Genomic DNA, 20814 nt, shown 5'->3' with positions numbered 1-20814 from the left:
GTGGTGCAGATATGTCACATCAACCACCACCCTAAACTTGGTCCCCTTAAAAGAGTAAATCACTGAGAAAGTGGAAGCACATTGCACCTTACGAGCACCGGGCATTGCTTGAAACACTTAAAAGGAGATTTTAAAAAAGAGATTAAAACACATAAACTGGGAATCTCTCTCGTTTATCAGAGTTAGTGAGACTAACAGGCAATAATGAATATTAAACTGCAGCTAAATCATCACCAATGTTTGAGAATCACAGTGGAGATTTACTGTAGAGTTTTTGTTTTTGCACTGTAATATAACTACAAACATCCAGGGTCTGTTTTAAAAAAAAAGAAAAACCTCAGCAACATTTGACATGAAATGTATTATAAAGAACCAACAAGGCATTTTAATCACACTGAGTGCAGAATAACAATAATGTAATGTCACATGAAACCATTCTGAGCAATCACTCTTTAGATTTTTTAGGGCTAAGAGAATGTTACTTCACTAAATGTGCGTGTTATATTCCCATATGCTGCAGTTATTTTGCAGTCGCTGTCAGTAGGTGGTTGAAATACTGCTGTATTTGAAATATGCAGACTGATATGCGGACTATGCAGCTTGTCAAATTACAAGGAGAATGTGTGTAGAACTGGCTCCCTCTAATGGCCAGTCACAAAAAAGGTGTTGAGGAGGAACACTGTGGGCATCATTTCTAAATATCACACTCAAAGCTGCTCCAATGTTCAGATTTTCACACTTTTAAAAAAAACGGTGCACTGCTATACTATATGTTTGATTTCCTACAGGTAATGAGGAGTTTGAATGTGATTCCAGTGCACTCATGATGGCTTCCTCACATGGTTATGATGCCTTGTTGTGCTTTATGTGCAACACTTTAAAAGCAGTGGTTCCTTACCATCTGATTGGTGCTCTCCTGTTAAATCATTTTATTACAACAAAAATGTCACTTACAGTTACTGATGGCAGTTGACAGTCTTCCATACAGAGATTTATCTGGTAAATATGTGGCATGTACAGTTGCTTTTTTTTCTCCAAAAGTTTATTCTTACAAAAAATAAGTGGGGTGGTAAACTGTAGATCTTTTTCTTTTTTTTTTCTTCTTTTGTTTTTACTGTCTGTGGCAACTGAATTATAAAAAATACCACATTAAATAAAAATAAATCTGTCCTTAAATTAAAGTACAAAATCAATGCCTAAGTTAAAAAAAATGTAAATCTTGACACTGTTTGAATATTCTAAACAAAATGAGCATTCATGTTTGAAGAGGCACAACAAAAGCCATTTATTTCATTTTTGTAGAGTTTTTGTTTTTTTAAATAAAGCCCCAAAATCTTTATACACAACTTAGCAGTGTGCATCCATGTTAATCCTGTTGGGATGGCCTAAATGTACGGAATGTTGACAGTTTACATGTATGTTAATTCAATAATACAAATACTGTATATCTAATATACTATGTCAGGTCTTCCTTTTTCTTTTTTTTTTCAGATATGTACTTAAATAGTGTTTGTTGATGATTTTTTTGTTGTCTTTCTAAGTTGTATTACCTTGTCATGTTTCCTTTACTAATGCAAACTCCTCAGAAGGAGGCAGAATAGTCCCTTGTTTGGTGTGTTTTTGTCTTTGGTCGGCACTGTTGTATCCATGCTGATGATGTGTCCCCTGTCTGAACTTTGCCCCAAACTGAATCCTACTGTGCGACTGAGTTGTGTGTTTGTGAAAGATACAACATACTCAAGTAAAAACAGCGGGGTGAAAAAAAAAAAAAAAAACCTTGTAAAGCCAACATGTGTGCTGTCACACCCAGCAATGACCTTGGTGGACTCAGAGGTACGGTCACGCAAGTCTTCCAGAACGTTTCCACAACCTCTCCCTCTCTCTATCTCCTACACTTACAGACTATTGGTTTCTCTCAAGCCAAACTTCTTGTCTTCCTAAAAACTGACAGTTTCAGAAAAAATAAAAAAAAAAATTAAATAAAAAAAGAAGCCATAAATAAAAAATGGGCCTTGGCACTGATTAGCCACAGAGAGAAGGCCTGAATCCTCAGGCACCTCTTGAGTGTTACCGGGGATTTAGACACATGTTGGACTCCTTTCAAATAAGAGCCAGAGGAGAGAAGCAGCTTTTTTTTCTTTACAACTCCAGAAAGCAGCAAAGCAGAAATGAAAACCAGCAATATGCAATGAGAACTATGTACCAGCCTGCACTCAAGGAAGGGAAATGAATCAACAAACAACAATCAGGATTTGCAGGCTACAAAGGCAATCAGCGGTCTGCAATAACAACTACTAATTGTCTAGACTGACATGGGATTTTTATTTTTTATTTTGCAAAGCATGCATATGTCACTGTTGTTTGGTTCATTATGGAGGAGCCCCTCTCAGTATCTACAGACACAAGCCCTCCATCACCCTCTCTCCATGTTTGCCATCAGACCTGTGTACATTTCTACAATAACTCCTAACTTAATTGAAAGGAGATGTCTTATTCTGGAATATTATTCAATAAAATAACATATATTTGTATGATTGTAAGCAGTGCCCTTTGATATTTTGTCTTCTTTTTCTCTCCATCTCTCTCTAAAATATTTATTAGTTCCCTTTTTGTTTGTAGATCGTGTATTTGTCCTCCCATTCATCCTTGCAAACAACATCACAGCAAGATATATATATATATATATATATATATATATATATATATATATATATATATATATATATTGCAGTTGGGAAAGATGTTTGTTATTAGATCCAAATTAAAGCTGTGATTGCTAGCAGAGAGTATGGCAGTGTCTTTGAGTGACTGGAGGTGAAGATAAGAAAGACAGGTGACAGGTTGGCCGCTCAGAAGGTAAAAAGCAGGTCAGGATGAGCCAGCTGACCTGCCCCGAGACCCCAGTATTGTACTTTGTCCCTAATTTCCCAGCCACATATAACAAGTTACACTTACACTTATCCAGTCACTTGGAGATATCAGTAAATGAACAAGTTTACAACATGTCTCGAAAGCAATATTTCAAAACTGAACAAGACGATGACTCAGCACTCACATAACACTAGTTAAAATGATGAACTGATCCATAATCTTGCAGACACCACACTGATGTGCACACTAGTTCCTTAACAGATAGTGTATTTGCCCGATTCAACTCAGACCTTTGGATTTACAACACTGATACTCAACATACTAACCACTTCTTAAAATGTGGGCCAATGTAATCTAATGCTTTACTGTTAACAGTAATGCAATAGATTCAAATCACAGAGATAGTATCAAGAGTCTACTTTCTAAACATAAAGAAACACTGGTAGAGGTAGCCTGTATAAAATCCATTATTTTATCAACAAACACATATAGGATATCTACTCCTAAAGCATGCAGTAACATACGATTCCTGCATTTTCAACACGTAGAGTTTCACCTCATAAACACCTGCATGCACTCATAAAAAATGTAATACCAGATTTCAACCACAGAAGCATTAAGGAGACAGGGCATGTTGCTGCAAGCACACCAATGAATCACTCACAATGCAATTTTGGCGAGTTTCTTAGTTTGTTTTGTAAAGAAAAGATTGTATCTATCCAAACAAACAATCAAACCTGAATGTCTCTTACAGGCACCTGCAAGTCAAGTTACACCCTTACAGTAAACTATACACAAACTGTCAAACACATGGCCAAGGGTTGGGGATTAAAACCTGCTGCACTGCTAATAAAACTAGCAATGTTTAAACATTAGCACAATGTAGAAAAGCAAGCTGTTTTACCTTAAACCAGGTGTTCATTCGTGAGGAGAAGCATCCACCAGCAGTAAATTCCCAGAAAAAGGATGTAATGGCCAAACTTCAGTTAAATGAGCTGTTTGTCTTCTCTTGTTTGATGTTTTCCTTCTTTAGGGGTCACCGTCATTTGCAGGCTATAGCTAAATTAAGCTAGTATCAGCTCCAAAATTGTACTGCCTTTACTATTTACTCTCACTGCCCTCCGTTTTGCTCCATTATGTCACGTCTTCAATCAAAATAGTCAAACAAACTGTAATTGTATAACACCTTTCATGCCTATTCATGCAGTGACCTTTCCACTAATGTGTGTGTTGATGGTAAAACTGGTGTCACTGGATTGAGCTCCTGCCATGCAACGGCAGGTTGGCAGTGTCAGAAAATTGTGTCAAATTTTAATTGCTAATTTGAGTTTCTTGGTGGTTAAATTCTGCTCTGCAACTGTCCATACATGCAGTCATCTACATAAAGCTGTCCAATTTCCCAGACAAAATATATTTTTAGTTGGATATTTTTTTAGATTTTGAGCTTGTATCAAGGTCAACCTGTAGAAAAATATCTATAGTAAGAGTCTAGTTGGCTGATAAAGGTGAATACAGAATCACTATCATCACAAAAAAATCTGATCTCTTTATTGTGACCATTGACTCTATGACCCTACACCTGGCATTAACATGTGTCTCAGGTAATCCAATCACACAAGTGGACAGCCAAGACACATTGCAGTTCACACCTGCCCAGATTTTATTGCTACCTACGTCACTTCAGCTAGGTAGGAAGGTCAAACGCCCCGCTCACAGTTATTATGTCAGACAAGCGCCAGATTTGTTTTTAGTTCATGAGGCCTAAGAACTAAGAAAAATGTTTTCATGAGGCCTAAGAACTAAGAAAAATGTTTTCATATACGGGCTATTCCAACTGTTCAGATTACAATCCCAGACCACTTCAGCAAATGGTATTGAGTGATCAGATCACAGTGTCTGTTGAGGGTCATTTACACTTCTATTTAGATTGATCAGTTGAGACACATGTTAATGCCAGGTGTGAGCAGAGTCTATATAAATATGGACGTTATGACAGCTCCCCAAAAGTGAAGCCAAAACAATTAAATTGCCCCCTTTTGGCTGGCTACAGTATTGGTCATTAATCCTACCCTCTCCAAGTTTGTTTCAGTTAGTTTTTTGATGATATAAAATTGGGTGTAATGTCATGATTGACAGCTGTGACGGCTGCTTTCAAATGCCATCAGACAGTGCAATGGCTGAGGGGGCATGTCCCACAGGCTGTCATCCTGCTGCTTGGGTCTAATGCCCAGACATTAAACACAATGTGCTCTGTGAAGTAACAGGCTGAGTTCCCTGGTAAGTCTGTGGATATGGGTTAACACACATTTGAAGGGTCTCCTCCTGGGCTTTTATTGTAGATGACTGTTTCTTTTGCATTAATTGTAACAGAAGTAAAGAAAGCTTTAAGGTTCTTTGTTATTGTTAAATTATATTGTTACAAGGGTAGTAGAGGACCCTGGTACACAGCTGGCGCTATGATTGATATGATGAATTCACCTCAAATGACTACTCACAAGTCAATGCTGTGTATGGTTGGTTGGTTGTTAACCTTGTCTGACTAGGAGACTTGGCTAGAGGTGGTCAAGACTATAGCGCATTTGAAGCCTTGTCTCTTGTAAAAGTCTAACATAAGTTAAACAAACAACTACTTGTGTTACTTACTTGGACAAGCCACAAAACTCACAATAACAGGTGTAATGGTAGGTTCCACAGTGCACTGTTATTTGTATATGCTCCCACTTTTCGTCCATTTTCAGCAAATCAAGATTTCTTATCACTCAAAAGCTGATGACACATAGTCATGCATAACTGTTTCTGCTAACTACCTTAGTTCAATGAATGACCTCAAACATTGTATTTATCATTTACTGGATGGCATAAATGTTTTCCAACTAAATGAAGACACAACGCAGATTATTTTAGTGGGTCACAAGACTTTGGGGCACCAAATGCACTCTTTGTTAACTCCCCTGTCACCTTATTATCTTTTTCTATTTTTATTGTAATACTTTCTTATCTTATATGTTTCTTTGTCATGTATGATCCCATTTGCCTATGTTTTTTTGCTTTTTATCTTGAAGCACATTGAGCCTACGCCTGTCGTATGAAATGTGCTTTATAAATAAACTTGACTTGACTATACTTGACAAGATGTAGCCACCATAACCCTGAGGGGCCAGCAGCTCATGGGGTGTAACTTGAGAGAGGTCACCCAACATTGGAAATTTTCATTTACAGCCTGGCGAGTCTCACCACCAACAGTGCAGACGCCATCAACTGCAATAGCCCGAGACACAGACCGTATGTGACCCGTTTTCCTATTACAAAATGTACCAGACTGGATTTGAATGCATCCACTCTGTCGAGTGACAGGTGGGCTGAAAAGAGGATGAAATTCAACACCAGAGAGGCTATGTGTTTACTTGGTATTAACACATATATTCCTGAATTACTGAGCATAAACTACAATGGTTCCCATGGCTCAGCCTAAGTCCCAAAAACCAAAACAAAAGTATACAGTGGTATATCTAATTATACCTAAGTATACTTATACCTAAGTATACCACTGTAGCCATGTATACCACGTTAGGTTAAACAAGGCATTCTTGTTGTCTTCTCTGTGAAAATTAGCAGCTCCTCAGCATCCTGAATGCTAGATTTTCAACTGTTTATGGACTTGACTGTCATGGATTATTTGGTGTCACATATATTTTCATGACAACAGAGCTGTATCCTGATTCCCCAGCTGCTTCTGCATTTAAAGTACTCCCAATCCTTCAGCATTATGTGTATAGGAGTTAAGCATGCCCAGGCATTGCTCATGGACTCCGAGTCCTATGAGCACTGCAGCATTGTGCTGATGAGAATTGTGAAGCAGTGCTTGTGGGTGTTAGCAGCCTCAAAAACTGGGACCTATCTTTCTGATACTCAACTTCATAGACATGCCAGCTCCAGCTTGTGTCGGGGGAGATGTGGGGACATGGTGGAAGACCTGGATGTAGAGTTTAGGTTGAACGTAGATCTCCTCTGCAAGGAGAACACCACTGAAAACAGAGATGACACTCACCCTCCTTCCTAGGTGTCATGGTCTGGAAACACCATTGGTGGGGAAATTCTTCCTTCTGCTGCACCCTGTGAGGATGACCCACACAAGTTGTACAAATAAGTAAGGTGGGCATTGACCTGCCCATCTTAAAGAATGGGCCAAGAGAGGGACTTGTATAATAGGAAAATTCAGCCTTCTTGTTACATGCCCTCTAAACAATTCATGCCCATTCAAGTTCATGTTCAGAGTTTCTGATAAGGTCTACACTGGCTTGGAATTTGTTAATGGTGATCATCATTTTATTATGCCTGTCTATTACAGGCATAATAAAGCCAGACTTTGCATGTATTGCACATGCAACAGCAGACACTAAAAAGTTTCTGTGGCAGACCCGTCTTTGGAAATAATATGAATACATAACAGCTCATCAATAATTTGATAGAATTTAATAGATGAGCTCTTCTCATTTTTACAGTAACTTGAAAATGAAGGGGCTTCCAGTTAAATCACGCTCAGCATTGACAACTGAGGGGAGCTCTTCTGTGATGGTTCTGGTGTGTCAAAATGTGTTTAAAACTGTCCATTTGGCCTATAGTTGATCAAAGAAAGTTTGTTTTCCTTCAGACAGAGAGTTGCCTCTGCATTTAGATCTCCCAAAAAATAGTCCAATCTAATCTGGATCCATGGTACATACACAACAAAGTGAGTGCCAATATTTCAGCAGAATGAAAATGTTGAAAAAGGGCTAAATGCATTTTATACTTTTAACAAAGCTCAGCGAGCAGTTTCTCTCTGCTTTCAATCTTAAGCCAAATAAACTAAACACATCCTCTATCTCTTTACTGGAAGCAATAATTTGTAATGATTATCATTATGTAGTGTCATAATTAATATGGGCTGATGGGCTTTTAGTCATGCTGCCTACTAGCAGCTAGAAGTCTTACAAGGGGGGTCCCTTCTTGTGGGGTTATCCATTTCCCCCCATTAACATGATCAAAAACAAAGAGATAATGGAGGACTTCAGGGGGACACCCAAAGGACCCCCAACGCCACCCCCCACCACCGCCATACTTAACATCACTGTGTCAGCAGTGGAATCACTCAGGTTTTCCGATAATCCACTTCTACACAGCAATTAGTGAGTCTGTTCACTACATGCTCATTACCGTCTGATCTGAATTTTGGCCTCCATAGAGGACAAGAAGAGATTGTAAAGGGCAATCAGGAGAAGATATTTTATTTTGCAATGTGACAGTTGGTGATGCATATGCATATCAAAAGCTCACATAGTTTAAAAGTGTCCTAAAAGACATAAAAAAGGGAGGCATCCATAAGCTTGTCTGACTTTGACAAGCTATAAAACTGCACTTTCCTCTCTAAAGGACAAAGGTACACAGCCAGGTGTTCACTACATAGCCGATAAAACCCACTCACATCTGTACTATCATATCTAACATGTTGTTTTCCTTATTAAAATTAAGATGGCCATAATTTTATATATTTTGTTATCAACTTTAAAAAGTGGGCTAAAATCTGGCTTATGCCCTTTTCCTTTCCATCTTTCACTCCTCTGCCTCATTCTGTCTGTCAAACATGATATTAAAGCTTTAACAATAGAGATTAAATGTATAATATAACAAAGTGACAGTGACAGCTCTAATTGCAACACAGACATGTAGCATATAGGGTGACCTGGCATAACATCATGTGACAGATAATCATCTGGTGTGAGATTAACAAACTAACATCTGTCTGATCTACTGAAGAGTCATCTCTCTTTTTAAAGAACCAAGATTATTTAACCGAAATGTATCAGATGGATGAATAGCTGCAATTACTTCTTGTTCACAACCCAGCAGTCAATTAGACATTATAATCTCACAGTGATAACCGTGGTAAATGGATGACAGCTCATGTCCCAAATTCTAGGGTAATTAAGCTCCAAGTCATACTCTTGAACAAGTCAAAGTTGAGCGGCATCTGATCTGGCAGATTATTGTGTGCTCTGGGCTGTCACTGACTTTCACAACGAGTTCCCCTTTGAGAGACGACCTGAGTCAGGGTCAGACAGCACTCTTTCCTCCTCTGATCCCCCTTGTGCTTTACTGGGGCATCTCAAATCTCATGGAAGCATGACTCCTGCATTTATATAAGATTATTCTCAATAAACCCTCACAGAGTGGAGCAGTCTGCGCTCAGACTGAATGGAGCTTTATATTTCTTAATGCAGCAAACAAGGATTAAGGTATTAAACTAAATATAGTTCTCATGTTAGCTGGAGGAACCAATTACCTTTAGTGTGCGCATGTTTCCATTATAGTCATCAACATGCTAAATTTGAACAAACGTGGGAAAATCATAACCTTGGGAGGTTTTATGTGCATGTGCTGCATTTAATTAAGCTTTTCCCAGAACTGTCAATGTTCTACTGACTACACACAATTCAGGTCTTTCATTGATGTTTAAGTCAATAACACAGCTGGCTAACTCAGATGGATGGAAAACAACCATGACATGCTTAACAAAGTAACCAGAAGTTCATGTAGATGAGGCTACAAATTATGTCTTGGTATCAACCATTTCTACTCCGAAGCAACATATTATTTGATTTATTAAACTTAAAATACCTGTATCTCTTTCACAGTGATGACACATAATGTAAGTAAAGCAAAGTGTTCCTGCAGCTGATCTGTAAATATACCATCTTCTTCATCATTTTTTGGCATTCCACCATACATGTTTTGGAGAGTGGAACTATTTTTTGTCACATTATTAGACAAATAGGTGCACCAGCAAATGTTGCACATCAAATCTTGAAATATGTGGTTTAATTAATCAAGCACTGTTTTTGTTTCACTTAATGTCTTGTGGATAAATTCTTTTTGGCATGGAACTGCAAAACTATTTTTCCAAAGAGAAAGAATAAGGCTCTGAGCTTCACACATCTTCTACTTACACTTACAATGTAAGTATGGGGTATCATTTTAAGCACTTCACAGTTGCAGCTCCCTTTCTTTATTAATTATTCATTCATTAATTTGGCTATTGAGGGTTGTCCCCAATCAATGACCAAACATCCAGTTAATTCTTGTTCTGTCAAACACACAGTAAGTATGCACTCTTAAAATAGGACGGCATAAAGTTGTAAAAATAGATATTTTCATCTTAAAATTGCCCTAAAAACATTGTTGTCTGGCCCATTAGCAGTGGCGGCTGGCCCATAGGGGGCGCTGGGGCACCGCCCCACCAGCTGTTTAGGGGAAAAAATATCTTTTACATTTAAAAAAAATAATCAATGCCAGTTTTACTTAATAGTGTGTGTGCCTACATGCAATTTAAATCATTTAAACAACATTTCCACCAACTGACACTCATTAAACAGTGAATTTCCACTGACAGACAGTGTATCATTCTCTCATGGGGCGCTCAGCAGAAGTGCCCCTGACCTGCAGCTAAACAGCCAATCCGGTATGGTTGCTAGGGAGAAATTATGAATAATTGGCCTATCAACGTCGCCAAATTTAACGCCGGTGGGGCGCTGGAAATTTCAGCCCAACTGCTACGTAAAATGCGTGAAGGTTTAGGATTGCTAAAGCTACATGAGGAGCCAGCGATGGTTTTTTTCGTAGTGCGACTCCCAGACTCTGTCCTACGCTACGGCGGGGAAAAAAATACGTGCTACGACGATGGCGGTGACAACCGGAGTTCAAGAGCAGCTTCCACCAAATTCGGTTAAACCATTATTAATCTACCCCTTTGCAAGACGGACGACGGAGGAAAAACTTCTCGTTAAGGAGCTGGAACTGGAACTGAAACATCGATGCTGTCTACATCGCAGGAATCACCCAGGCATTCATTAACCGCATGCAGGCTATCAGGTATGTTAAATGCATTATTATGTAGCCTAGCCTAATTGTTAATTCTCTGCATAAATTATGTGTAGCCTAAAATGCTTATGTCATCTTATTCAAATTATTAATTTATCTGTGAAGTTTAGATGAAATAATTATAACAACCTTGGGTTTGGTTAGTATATCCCTAACCAGTTTTCACAACTGACTCATAAAACTTATGTATTGGATCAGGGAGGCTGTTCCTAATCTGACTGAGGACAAGGAGTACAGGGGACCTGTTCAGGAGCCACCCACAAAGAAACGGAGAATATTGGGAGAAGACACGCAGTGGAACAGACACACAGAGGACCAGAGACATTCTTGTGTCTTTTAAGTTGTGTATATATAGCTATATGTTGTCAATATGTAATATTATGTAATTGTAATATAGTTGTGGAGAATGCTGTGACAGGCTGTGACAAATGTATGACACTGATGCTGTTTTTTGTCTTGATTAGAGAGGGTATTAAAATCATCTGTTTTATGTTTAATTTTTGAAAATAACTTGATTCTAAATTCTTTGTATATGTTACATTTTAATAGGAAAAGTTCTCTTTCATTCTCTCTTCTCAACCCACACTCACCTTAGCTTAGACACTCCCCCCTCCACTCACTCATTCACTCACTCACTATTGATTTGTATAGATTCAGCTGAAATCATACCCTTGTTGTGAATTTATCCCTTGATTGTATTGTATAGTATTTGATAGCATAAAGTCTAATTATAGCTGTAAATTGTTACTTTTTCTATGAAATTAAATTATTATTGTGGAACTGTAGTCATTTTCCGACTGTTCATTTGAATGCTTATGCTAGATTAGGCAGGGAAATCTGTTGGCACACCAGCCCCACCAAAAAAAATTTCACCAGCCGCCACTGAACTAGAGCTAGAATGGTTGTGTATTTATAGTGTGGTTTCATAATCACAGTAACCACTAGATGGCAGAGTTTCACTTTTGATAAATTTGCTTCATCTAGCCTTATGTAACCTTAAATCCTACCTGCCTCCTAAAATAATGGTACCACTTCATGCTCACTGGGATTACAATGACTCATCAGGGAAGCGTCAACACATCTGTGTCAAATGACGAAGTTAAATCTTAATTGGAAAATGTGATCAGAGAGAAGAAAACATAAAGAGCGATTAAGTGTCCAATATCTATGACTTAAAATATCAAAGGAGTTTGGGGGAAAGATTTTCAGGTAGGTAATAACTTATATTGTTTAGTAAGATTAACTTTCATTTCAAAAGCTCCACAGGAGAAAATTTCATGTACATATACAGTACCAGTTAAAAGTTTGGAGACACCAATGAGAAAGTGTGTCCAACCTTGTGACTGGTATATAATCCAACCAAAACATACTTTAACTTATACTTCAGTAATAACGGCTCTATCTTCTCAGTTTCTGAAGGCCTAGTTAGCTCTACAGTCAATAATACAGTACACAAAACCAATCTTGAGTTAATTGTGTCATTGAGATTTACCTTTAAGAGCATTGTGAATAAATTGTTGTAGAGCTGAGATAGCTGACCCAGAATAAAACACACTTGACAAAGCAGTAAACACAAACTATTCCATACAGTATCACCTGTTTCTCTTCAGATGAGTAATTTTACAGTTCAGGAAACTTGAACAAGAAATGTTTACTGTTCACTCCCCCTATGCTGCCTGTGTGATGACTCATCTAATGACTGTGGGTATCAATCTAAAAAAAAAATACAATATTGCGCAAGTGTCACAGTATTTTTGAGACCTGACAGTCATGGTCTATATTTAGAAGTACAATACGATCTAGTAAAAGTGGGTTTAAAAAAAGTAGTCTCACACCATTGCTTGCTTAGGGAAATCTTATGTTTTGCTTGGATACTAACAGGGGCTCGATAAAACCTGTTTTACTGCTGTGTAACACAGAACAAAATCGAAAGGAAAATTCATTCTCATGCCAACTGTTCAACCAGATCTGACAAGGTATACATGTAATAAGGCAAAGACATACCTATAACTGAAAGCTGACAGTCAATTCCCAGGATTTCTAGACTACTCTCATGTTGTCATAGTGAATTGGCTAGAGTAAACTGAAAACAGGGCCAATGCTACTCAAAGTAAAACTCCCAGGCTGACTTTCTGGGAATCATTAATAAGTCTTCTCCTTTTGCTAATGTGTCAGGATGAAGGAATTTACCTTGATAAAGGATTCTAGAGAAATGTCTTTTCGTAGTGGTGGAGATTATGGTGCTCACATAAGTAGTAATAAAGATACAATGAAGAGAATATAAACTGAAATGAAAAAAGCCTGGTTACAAAACTGATAGGAACACATATAAAGCAAATAATTAGATAGTAAAAATATAGCAAATGCTTGACAGAAAGACAGAAAAGGAAGTTCTCTTTTTTCTCTGTTTCCCAGAACAGGAGTGTCTAAAAGGGAGGTGAGGGTTACAGATGGGAAGTGATAAGTTCACACATTTCTGATTTGAGCAGTGGGTAGATACTGGAACTAGTCTGTATGAGATAAAAAGTTATCTTTTCTCGTTCACGTTTGGTTTTTAGGCACACCCTCCATATAAACATAATGAGATGTTATTTGTTCAATTTATATTTTAAAACTATTAAGTATGTGTGAGGTTAAATCTCACTTTAGCAGTTCAAATAAGTACAATGCTTTATTTACTTAAAATACATTTTGAAACTCACATAGCTAGTCCTGAAAATAAAAATGACTTGTGATCACATCGCAATGTCTTACAGTATTTTACTAATGTCTCCCACTCCCCCACCCCTCACTTTAACTATATATGACACATTTCCCACTAACATCAGCTTAGTTAAATGTTAAATTCAACTTCCCATAATGAGGCAATCATGTGGAGCCAAACATTGTTAAACAGGTGCTACGATATTGCATTTAACAGTATGTTCCTGCTTTAACAAACAACAATATAGACAATGCTCTATGATCCATGGTCCTTTTTTATTCATCAAAATGTGTCAGAAAATTGTAGTATGATAAATGTAGGCACTCAACCTCTCCAATTACAGCAGTGAGGAATTATAATACAAATGTAAACTAATCTATTACATTTGCTTACATTGTTATTAAATATAGCCATGGTTTACACAGTGAGACAGTATTGTAAAATGCCATGTAATGCCATTCAATGACCATTTTAATTTATTTAATGTGTCTCTGAGAACCATGAAAAGTGCTCTAAATAAAATGTATTATTAGTAGTATTATAATTATAGTTGTTGTTAACAATAAAAGTGATGAACGACTACTACTACTACTACTACTACTAATAATAATAATAATAGTAATAATAATAAGAATAATAATACTATGATGATTATTATAAGTGTCTTACTGGGGTTAGACATACTGAATATGGCTGATGCTTGCTGTATGAACACTTTTGAAATGCTTAAAAACTAAATTCAGTTTTTTCTCACAATTTTGACATTATAAATATGAAACTTTTCTGTACCAGACATAACCAAATGTATAACAGCTTGAAATATAGCCTATTTTATGGCCTATTTTTGTATGTAATGCTATGTATGCATTTATAGACCTATTGTACAAATACATGAATTGATTGTGATGTTGAATACGTGGGTATAGCCTATATTAGAGCAGAAAATAAACACACATCTGTTGTCAATGCCTGAAACGCACAACATGTCTCACTGCATGAACAAACATCAACATGAGCTTTGATTTGTTTTGGTCCTTCCGGTGTTAGGTGTACAGTATGTAGTTATTACCATAGACATATACCTCTCAGGTGTCTATCTTAGATCTTCGAGGTCTGTTTCAGGAAGCGCTTACGTCATGATACTTCAGGTGTGCGCTGTCGCTGCGGATGAGTCGAAACTACGTGCGCGTCCCCGCCCACCTGCCACAGAAACCGCCTAAAAAAGCTCGCTCCCGCTAGTCCCTCTCTATTCAAGGTGCGGTTTGAGTAACAGGTGCGTGGAAGAAGACACAGAGACACTTTATAACTTGAAATATCACCAGTGCCTGCAAATTTACTCTGAGAAAAGCTAAGAAATAAGAGAAATATATCAGAAAAACTTACTTTGTGGGCAATAAATCAAACTTAACTAAAAACCAATCCGAGTTTAAGGAGTGCGGGATTTTTACCTTCGAGCAGGTGGACGTCGCCTTTGTTGATTTTTGAGGTCACATTTAAAGGAAGTGGAAATGGCCAACTCCGGGTTGCAGATTTTGGGATTCGCCCTGGCGCTTCTGGGTTCAATTGGACTGATAATTGGCACCATTTTGCCCCAGTGGAAGATGTCCGCTTATGTTGGGGACAACATCATCACAGCGGTGTCCATGTACGAAGGACTGTGGATGTCCTGTGCGTTCCAGAGCACAGGCCAGATCCAGTGTAAAGTCTACGACTCTATCCTGCAGCTCAACGGTAAGTTACACACTTTAAATGATTAAAATTGTTTGTCATCGACATGTTTTGCCCTTTGGAACGAAAGGTCAAAATGAATATGTATTTATGCATGTTATGGGTGAGTTAATATAAGCTCAAAGGGCTGTTAAATGTGGCTTTTGAGTATCTTACTAAATCAACAAAAGTGTTTTAAAGTGCTAAGAAGAATCTATAAGTCTGAAGACACACAAGCCTCCTGTCTATCTTATCACCCCATGCTTATCTTTACAATGGAGCTTCTTTTTTTTTTAAATTAATGTAAATCTCATATAAAGAAACCTGTAGTTATAATGTAACAGGAAATTATTTAACAAAATAGTTTGCACCTGTTGCAATACAGAAGCACATATCTTTTAACTTCAGCCAGTTTTTACAAATGGACATAGTCCTGAACTGGTTTTTACAACTGAACGGTTACCGGATTCCTGTGGCTTTGACTAACTGGTTCTGTCACTTATTAACTCCCTTTTTAATCCACTCAGTGTGGTTATTTCTCTTAAAGCTTGCTGTGAGTCCAGTGGCTCAGTGCCACAGATCTTGAAAAAGACATTTTTCAAACTCATACATTGTTCTCACTTGTGGATTACTTTTAGTACCTAGGTAATGATTCTCCCGAAGCCATTGTCCACTATAACCAACCCTCCTCCCAACCCCCCATTCACTGCATTGTGCAGCATAAGGAGTTACAGGTTAAAGAACACCTGTATGAGCCATGTTTAGTCAACACGTGGGAGAAACCAGCCCTACAAACAGTTGCTTTGGCCTATAGGGCATAATATTTAAACAAGCCATTCTTAAGCTATGTTTTTGCCCAAAAATGTTAACTTTTCAACCATATGTGGAGAATGTATATTAAATACTACATTCAGTTTCCTTTTCCCCCCACAAACATCCCCAAGCACAGGGCTTGTATAAGAAACAGGCCAAATGATTACAGTAGGCCTCATTTCCGGACTAGGGTAAATGAATTAAAATGCACTGGTTCAGTGGTAATCATGAACAAAAAAGAACATGTAAAGCTAAATAATGAAGTTGGAGCAAACATTTACTCTAATATTAAAATCCCTAGCAGTAATGGGCACTTTTATTTTGAATTGTAATCATATTTATGACTTTATGATCTCTTATCTTAAAACAGTGGCCAAATAGGTTAATGGCATGCATGGCAGTTGGATTCTACATGCTTCATATTGAGCAGATTGATAGACAGCCCTCAGGCATAAACTGCCTGAATGCCACAGAGGGAAGCCTTCTTGTCCCACCCTGTGCGTTAATCCCACTTTAAACATATTCGATTTGTTGAAGTAGGAGTTCACGAACTGGCCATTTCCTCTCAATTGTTGTCTTTTTGTCAAAAAAAAAAAGTTTCTCCATTGGACTTATCAAAACACTTGATAGACATATCTATATTACAAAGTGACTTATCGCCTCTGCAAACATGAACACAAAGCCAGCTTTGATAAAGGTTGTGTGATTAAAGCTGTGGTCAGATATGAAGCCAGTGAACAAATAATTGTTCAGTATTCAAAAATACCTGCCTTAAAATTTAACAGCGGATACCAAAAATTGGAAAAATGTGCCAACAAGAACAATTTCTGTGAAGCCACATTACTGCAGCTGATTGGATACAGAGGGCCTTGTGTCATTTATGGACGGCAGTTTCAAGCTAAGATATTTCCACCTGCTGAAAAGCGGTGCTGAGAGTCTCAGCAAATTGGGAGTGTTCCTCCCATAATGAAATCTGAAACCCGGTTAGACCTGTTTTCTGACTAGCACGCATACTAACCCAAACACCCACCCACCCCACCCCCTCCTGGGTTTCATGCAGCTTCCTGTTGAAGCCAGTTTCTGTGCTGCGTTGTTATAGGGAGCGGCAATGAGACCCAGGAGACAGAGGCTGCTCTGTTGCACATGAACAAGTGTTTGTTTACCCTCTTTTTTTTTCTTTTTTTTTTAAACAAATGGCAGCTTTTAATCACAATAAAAATATTTTAATACAATTGTTACCTCAAATCTGATGACATTCCTTTTGTTCTCCAGTAAAGCCTGTCAACCCTCCCCACACCACTTGCTCATATGTGCTTTTTAGTAACTGTTCAGTCTTTAATGTTTGACAATAACAACAATAACTGATTTTTCTTCCCTCTTACTCCAGCTGCCCTCCAGGCAACGCGTGCCCTCATGATTGTCAGTATCATCGTATCTATAGCCGGCCTGGGCGTAGCCTGCATGGGAATGAAATGCACCAACTGCGGAGGAGATGACAAAACGCGCAAGTCCCGTATTGCCATGACTGGTGGCATTATCATTCTGATCGGAGGTAAGAAGCCATTAAGTCTTGTCTTTTTTTTTTTACTCCTCCTTTTCCATGGATTATCAACAGTTTCTTTGATTTATTTCTCTGTTGCTTCTCCACAGCTTTGTGTGCCATTGTTGCCTGCTCTTGGTATGCTCATGACATCATCCAAGCCTTCTACAACCCCTTCACCCCTGTTAATACCAAGTAAGTACATATGAAGTGAAGCAGAAAACATGTTTGTCCTCTGCAGGGGCACAAGGTCACTTTTGAGAGCCAAAATGTAAAAATGACAATGCGTAATTTCCAGCGTCCAGAAATAAACGGAAACACTTAACATGTTAGGAGACAAGTTCTTTTTCCTCCCCCAACTGTATCCAAACATTTGCATATGTCCTGCCACTCCTCCATGATATATGTGTGTGCATGCATGTTTGCTTTGTACTAGTCAGAGCTCTTCCTGTTTGACTAACTAACTTCTCTCTCTTCAGGTACGAGTTCGGGTCCGCCATCTTCATCGCCTGGGCCGGAGCGTTCCTGGTTGTAGTAGGAGGTGCAATGCTGGCAGCATCCTGCCCAAGAAGCAAATCCTCATCCTCACCGAAGTATCCCATCTCCAGACCCCCAAGCAGCAAGGAATACGTCTGAACAGGACAGGACTCACTGTTAGGCTGAAGGAACACTTTGACATTCATAATAGTCTCAGCTCAGAGATTGAAACATTGAAAAGATGTATCTCAGAAGGGCATCAGTGCCTATCTGTATTCTTTTTTTTTTAATTTTGTATTTTAGTTTTGTCAGGGCTACCCTGTATTGTTACTGTATTATTTTAACAATTGCATTCAAGTTTTAAATAATGGCTGTTTACTTCATAAGACAGCAAATTGGCCTTGTTCCATCTGGGACTGCAGCAAGTGCTTCAATTTGAATACTATGTAGTATAGTATCCACCTAATAGTCATCTGTAAAGCACTAAAGTTGAAGATGAAATATATTTCACTTTCTGCATGCTACAATGTACAGTGCATTAAAGTGTACTGTGTATTTGGGAGTACTGTTTCACTGTATAGATATCTGGATATGGGAATGGACAACCATTTATCACGGTTAGGCTGTAAGTAATAGTTCATCATCTGGCACCTGAGAGTCAATCTGCTACCATTATGTCCATGTTTTTGTGCCTTTTTTATTTATATGAACAAGTCAAATGATTCTAAACTGCTGTATACTGCTCTGCTTTAATCAAGTGCCAGAATGAAATGGTAACTTTTATAAATTACAATATGCCAATGTTTTTTTCTGTCATTCATACAGATGTGATGAGCTATTTGTTGACATGGTGTAATATTGTCTGTGTGAATGGGCTTGGCTTATACTGTGTTTTCTTTTAAAAAGTTATAACAGCTGTTGCTGCACTCATCAATGTTTGTTTTTAAAAACTTTTAATTGTTTTGTTTGTGTTGTACATAAAATAAAAGTGAAAAATTTACTTTACTTTCTGACTTGTGGAAATGTGTTAATGCTAAGTGGAAGCAGTACAAACAAAATCATTAAGTGTTACCTTGGAGACCACAGTGATACCTGGCAATTATTACCCAACTTGCATACACATTTGTTGTAGATTAGAGCACCACACATAAAGAACACATGCTTTGTTATGGACTAGACATGGGGGGAAAAGTCATACAGCTGTCATACACTGGCATTATAAAACACTTTAACATGCCATAAAAATCAGAGGTGCCACTAATTACATGAATTACTCCTACCTTTTATTATGCGTCCAGGTGTCAGTGTGTGCATACTGGCTTACAGGACACCTAAACAGAACACACCTGTGCTGTTCCTGCTTTGACCACTCAAAATGTCTGCTATGAAAAAGATATACTGACATTTATACATTTTGGTGAACACACATGACAGTCTCAAGTTGCAGATGATTTTCAGACTACACAGGCACTGAGGCAAGAATCCAAAAATCATCAAGGCCACACTTCTCTGGCTGGAAGCCATTTTCCTGTAGGTGGATGAGTACACAGCAGCATGACTAACAAAACGACAGTTGCTTTGGTTTCATTGCCACCTTGTGGTGTATATAAGTAACTTTTTTTGCTTGTAGTATATGTTATGTACTGTATGGATTACGTTATAAATTGTACATAATGAAATTTACATTATGTAGGATAATTTAAATAATATTTCTCTACAGTGGAACACCTCAATTCTCCTTATTTCTCCTCTGATTTTTCCTGTCTATTTGCACTGTGTCTCATCTCTCTTCACTTTGTCATTCAGTGCCCTGAAGTTATGATTCCTGTGATTTATAAGATCCAGCAGTGTCTTGCTCTAGTTTTCCTTTTCCTCTGTTCTCATTCTGTCTGCCATTCTCTAATCACTCATTCTTTCCTCCCCTTAGGCCAAATCATGAAAGTAAAAATGAAAATGACTTCACTCTTAAGTGGCCAACCCTTCGGACCCTAGTCCTCCTCTGTCTTATAAATTCACACCATGCAATGAAACATAAGAACTATTTTCTTCTACTAGATAAACATGTTACACCCACATTGTGATAAGATTATTTCTTGCTTAGAAAAATCCACCTTTTCGGGGAAGATCCCACATGTAAATAAACATAATGATAGGGAGTAGATGTATACTTAGTCATGTATTACTTAAATGAACATGTCAAGTGAAACAGTTTGAAATAGCTCTGATTTTTGCAGATGGGAGGAATTCTTCCCTCCTCTTTTCTGTTGGAATTTAAAATGCAGCTTTTTTTTTTTACAGAAAACCATTGCTTCATTGCATAAATTCTGACTGCCGTTCATCTGTTGTCTCCTCTAATGTAATCAGGAAGTAGGGCTATTTATCACAGTAAATCCAGGCCATTACAACATAGATTTCTGTGCTATACTTCATGATGATGATAAATGATTACTGTTCAGCACCTTTTCTCACCCTGACAGTAACGATGCACTGCTCTATTTGAACGCCCCTTTAATGGACCATTAAAGGCAAAGAAACAGCTTAATATTCTTGAAGTGGCCTTAACTACCCAAACTGTAAGAACATAAATACATGGACACACTGAATTGACTCCTTCCAGCTATCAAGAATGTCTTACTGAGAGAAACAGCATGATAGGGTGCTACATAACTGGAAAATTGTCAGTGGGGTTAATATTAGAGATAAAGAGATGAGTAAGTGGGATTTTGGGCCCATGCTGCAATAATTAGACTGAATACAAAACACATACAGAATCTGATTAGTAACACAC

The 20814-nt window shown here is 37.9% G+C and overlaps 1 protein-coding gene across 1 annotated transcript; it reads left to right on the top strand.

The window, feature by feature from the left end:
- Positions 1-14757: 14757 nt before the first annotated feature.
- On the top strand, positions 14758-18991 carry LOC128371589 (claudin-7-A-like). The gene is made up of 4 exons (XM_053331944.1): positions 14758-15220; positions 17397-17561; positions 17660-17744; positions 18029-18991. The coding sequence occupies exons 1-4, from the start codon at positions 14998-15000 to the stop codon at positions 18183-18185; spliced, it is 630 nt and encodes a 209-aa protein (XP_053187919.1). The 5' UTR covers positions 14758-14997; the 3' UTR covers positions 18186-18991.
- Positions 18992-20814: the final 1823 nt, after the last annotated feature.

The sequence above is a fragment of the Scomber japonicus genome, chromosome 13 (genome assembly GCF_027409825.1).
Source record: "Scomber japonicus isolate fScoJap1 chromosome 13, fScoJap1.pri, whole genome shotgun sequence".
Lineage (NCBI taxonomy): Eukaryota > Metazoa > Chordata > Actinopteri > Scombriformes > Scombridae > Scomber > Scomber japonicus.
This window is presented reverse-complemented; position numbering and strand designations above follow the sequence as displayed.